This window comes from Chiloscyllium plagiosum, chromosome 9 (assembly GCF_004010195.1).
Source record: "Chiloscyllium plagiosum isolate BGI_BamShark_2017 chromosome 9, ASM401019v2, whole genome shotgun sequence".
In the NCBI taxonomy this organism is placed as follows: domain Eukaryota; kingdom Metazoa; phylum Chordata; class Chondrichthyes; order Orectolobiformes; family Hemiscylliidae; genus Chiloscyllium; species Chiloscyllium plagiosum.
Window position 1 is genome coordinate 73,902,806 of NC_057718.1, and position 4,193 is coordinate 73,906,998.

The following is a 4,193-nucleotide window of genomic DNA, read 5'->3' on the forward strand; positions in this document are numbered from 1 at the left end:
GGAAGGGGGTGGTCCAGAGGCTGAGGGCGCGGCCTGTCTCACGAGAAGGAGGTGGTGCAGAGGCTGAGGGCGGGACCAATCGTCACGGGAAGGAGCCGGTGATCAGGCTGAGGGCGGGGTCGTCACGGGATGGAGGCGGTGCTTGAGGCTGAGGGCGGGGTCGTCACGGGATGGAGGCGGTGCTTGAGGCTGAGGGCGGGGTCTTTCGTCACGGGAGAAGAAGCAGGTCGTGCGGCTGTGGGCGGGGTCGAGAATTTGGAGCGTGGAGGTGATTGATGGGTCCGCGACAGCGAGGCTGAGACAGAAACAGGCTTGTGTGTAGGCCTGACGAGGGAAGGAGGCGTTGCTTCTATTCCTGTGCCGTAAACGGTGAGAGAGAAAGAGCAATGTCGCGGCGCTGGTAAGCCCAGGCCTTGGCGGAAGTCAATATGTTGTCAATTCGGCGGGCGGTTCAGAATCTGGGTTTGAGACTCAGATTTCACCTGTTCCGGGATATCGGACGCCAGTATCCGGTCTTCTGCTTCATTATGTTGCTGCTCACTCTTTCCACCCTGCTGTTTAACAGGTAAACAAAAAGCCGGAGTGCTGAGTGGATTAGAGGGAGGGTAGTCTGACGATCTCACTGAGGGAGAAGGTGAGGGATGGGCAAGAAGAAAGTAGGAAGGAAGAGTAGAAATGTTACTACTCGCCATCACCACCAGCGCTCGGTGTACCGTCAATAAGAAGCATTGCAGTAACTCGTCAAGGCGCTTTGGACAGTACCTTCCAAATTCACATCCACCACCATCTGGAAGGACAAGTAAAGCAGATGTATTGGGTATGTTGTGTTCTAGGGGAAAGTGAGGACTGCAGATGCTGGAGATTAGAGTCTAGAGTGTGGTGCTGGAAAAGCACATCTGGTCAGGCAGCATCTGAGGAGCAGGAGAGTGGCCATTTCGCCCATAAGCCCTTCATCAAGAAGGAGGGAGTGGCCCGAGGGAGGGGGGGGGGAGGTGGTTGGGCTGGGGGAGTGAAGGTAGCTGGGACTGCAATAGGTAGATGAAGATGTGGGTGAAAAGTGATACAAACGAGGATGGAGCAGATAGGTGGGAAGGCAGATGGACATCTCTTTGACTATGACTATAACAGTAAGAGGACGGTTTCAAGTTGGAAGGTTGGATCAGGGTTAAGGTGGGGGGAGGGGAAACTGGTGAAATCCACATTCATCCTGTGTGGATGGAGGGTCCCAGGTGGAAGATGAGGCATTTTTCCTTGAGGTGTCGGATGGCTAGAGTTTGGAGAAGATGTGCTGGAAGGCATTGCTGACCATGAGGGAGGGGAAATTGTGGTCGTTGAAGAAGGAGGTCAACTGGAATGTTCTTTGGTGGAATTGGTCCTCCTGAGAGCAGATGTGGCAGAGGTGGAGAAATTGGAAATAAGGGATAGCATTTTGACAGGAGGCAGGGTGGGAGGAGGTGTAGTCCAAGTAACTGTGGGAGTCGGTGGGTTTGTAGTAGATGTTTGTGTTAAGTCGGTTGCTGGAAATGGAGACAGAGAGGTCCAGGAAAGGGAGGGAAGTGTCAGAGATGGCTCAGGTGAACTTGAGGTTTGGGTAGAAGGTGTTTGTGAAGTTGAACTGTTCAACCACGTGGGAGCATGAGGTGGCACCGATAGTCACCGATGTAGTGGATGAAAAGGTGGGGAATGGTGCCTGCGTAGCTGCGGACGATGGACTGTTCCATGTACCTGACGAAGCGGCAGACATAGCTGGGGCCCATGCGGGTGCCCATGGCTACCTCTTTGCCTGAAGGAAGTGGGAGGATTTGAATGAGAAATTGTTAGGGGTGAGGACCACTTCAGCCAATCAAATGAGTGTGTCAGTGGAAGGGTACTGGTTGGGTTTGTGAGAGAGGAAGAAACGGAAGGCTTGGAGGCCTTTGTCACGGTGGATGGATGTGTACAGGGACTGGATGTCCATGGTGAAGATGAGGTTTTGGGGGCTGGGGAAAGTCATGGAGGAGGTGGAGGGTGTGGGTGGTGTCCCAAATGTATCTGGGGAGTTCCTGGACCAAAGAGAACAGGACAGTGTCGATGTATGCAGAAGTAAGTTGGGTGGGGCAGGAGATGGCTGAGACGATGGATCGACTGAAGCAGAGCTGAAAATGTGTAGCTGGAAAAGTGCAGCAGGTCAGGTAGCATCCAAGGAGCAGGAGAATCGACATTTCGGGCATGAGCCCTTCTTCAGGGCTCGTGCCCGAAATGTCGATTCTCCTGCTCCTTGGATGCTGCCTGACCTGTGCTTTTCCAGCAACACATTTTCAGCTCTGATCTCCAGCATCTGCAGTCCTCACTTTCTCCTAGATCGACTGAAGCAATCAGGTTTGTGAATGTTGGTAGGAGGTAGAACTGGGTGGTGCGGGGTTCCTGGATTATGAGGTTGGAGGCTGTTCTGGGAGATCCCTTGAGGTGACGAAGTTGTGGATGGTCTGAGAAATTATGGTTTGGTGATGGGAGGTGAGGGGACAGTAGGAAGTTGGTGCCTAGCTTCAGTGGTGTTGAGGTTGGTGCGCCAAACCACCACTGCACCCCCCCCCCCGGTCTGCTGAATTGATGGAGTTTGGGGTTGGAGCGGAGGGCTGTGTGTTGCCATGGTGAGAGGTTGGAGTGGGTGAGAGAAGTTGAGGTGGTCAATGTCATGGTGGTAGTTGGAAATGAAGAGATCGAGGGTGGGTAACAGACCAACATGGGGTGTCCAGGTAGATGCGGTGTGTTGGAGGCGGAAGAGGGAGTCCTTGGAGGGTGGGTGGGAGTCTTGATGGAAAAAGTCTGCATGGAGGTGGAGGCGACGGAAGAAAAGTTCAGTGTCGAACGTGTGTTGAATTCATTGATCCAGGATCTGCTGGGAAGTGTGGCAGCATGGTTAATGTTAGGTTCTTTTTCTTGAGATTCTTACACCCTTGATGCAACTTCTGTGAACAACCAAAATTTTATTAAGCAAGTACAAGCTTTCCAGAGGAACCCTTAATACACTTTGCAGAGCTTTCTGAGCCGTGTCAAAGATTTTTCTGAATAAAAGAAACAGTCCTTCCTTTATACAGTACAAGAGTTTCCCACTGCAGTCAGTAACGCCCACAAGACGACCCAGCCATTCCCCCACAGTCACGTGCCACTTAAGACACAATGTAGTGTTCACATCATTTCCAGAAACAATGTAATGTAAATCATCCCCAGATGACTGGATCTGTTGTGAATCTTTTTTTAACTGAAGGATATGGTCAGAATTTTAATTGCAGTATTGTTATTGATTCTGAGTAGGTGATGATAATGTAATTTCTTTTACTCTGAATAACTAGCAAATGTCCATACAAATGGCTCTGAACAACAAGAGATGGGAATGTAAATTCCTTAGTCTCCCTGTGAGACAGAGATGTACCACTCTACCCACAATTTCCTTCAGGTCAACAGAGCAAATTAACCCTTTAATATCTCATTTAGCATTGCTGCCTCACAGCTCCAGGGCCCTGCCCATTTCTGCATGGGTTTCCTCCAGGAGTTCCGGTTTCCTCCCACAATCCAAAGATATGCAAGTCAGGTGAATTGGCCATGCTAAATTGCCCATAGTGTTCAGGGATGTGTAGGTTATATGCATTAGTCAGGGGTAAATTGAGGAAAATAGAGTAGGGGAATGAATCTGGGTGGCTTACTCTTCGGAGGACCGGTGTGGACTGTTTCCACACTGTAGAGATGATATGAGTCGGGTGGGGTGGGGTGGGGTCGGGGCAGGCAAATATCGATGGGGGGTGGTGACAGGAATGGAGAGTACAGGGGAGATGTGGAAACAGGGAAGTGGACCAGTGGGGACAAGACCAAGGGGACAGGGTTCAGAGGAGTGATTAAAGGATTAAGGGGAAATTGAGTGAAGGGACCCATGGATGATAATGGGGGAAGCAGAAGGAGGGGAACCAGAGAATGGAGAGGGAAGGTCGGATGTGGAGGGTAAATGGACTGGAGGAGTGAAGGGAGATAAGATGAGGGAGACTGGGACCGGGCCAGGGGAACGATCAGGCAAGCTGGGCAGGGTCAGGGGGATGACCGGGCTAGTGGCAGCAGAGGGCAAAGAGGCTGACTGGGATCAGGCTGACGGGCAGGGCCAAGGGGAAGACTGGGACTGGACTGACGGGGGTGGTTGTTTTTGGGAGATGGGTGGGTGGAGG

General features: G+C 51.7%; 1 protein-coding gene across 6 annotated transcripts in view; it reads left to right on the forward strand.

Moving 5' to 3' along the window:
* Positions 1–203: 203 nt before the first annotated feature.
* Positions 204–4,193, forward strand: part of snx14 (sorting nexin 14) — a 230,521-nt gene continuing 226,531 nt past the window's right edge. For 3 of the 6 annotated variants that reach the window (XM_043696228.1, XM_043696230.1, XM_043696229.1), the window contains exon 1: positions 205–565. In XM_043696228.1, the coding sequence (XP_043552163.1) occupies positions 429–565 (137 nt within the window). In that variant the 5' untranslated portion in view covers positions 205–428. Of the gene's footprint in view, positions 566–4,193 lie in introns of all 6 variants that reach the window. The other 3 variants (XM_043696231.1, XM_043696232.1, XM_043696233.1) reach the window with 3 other exon arrangements.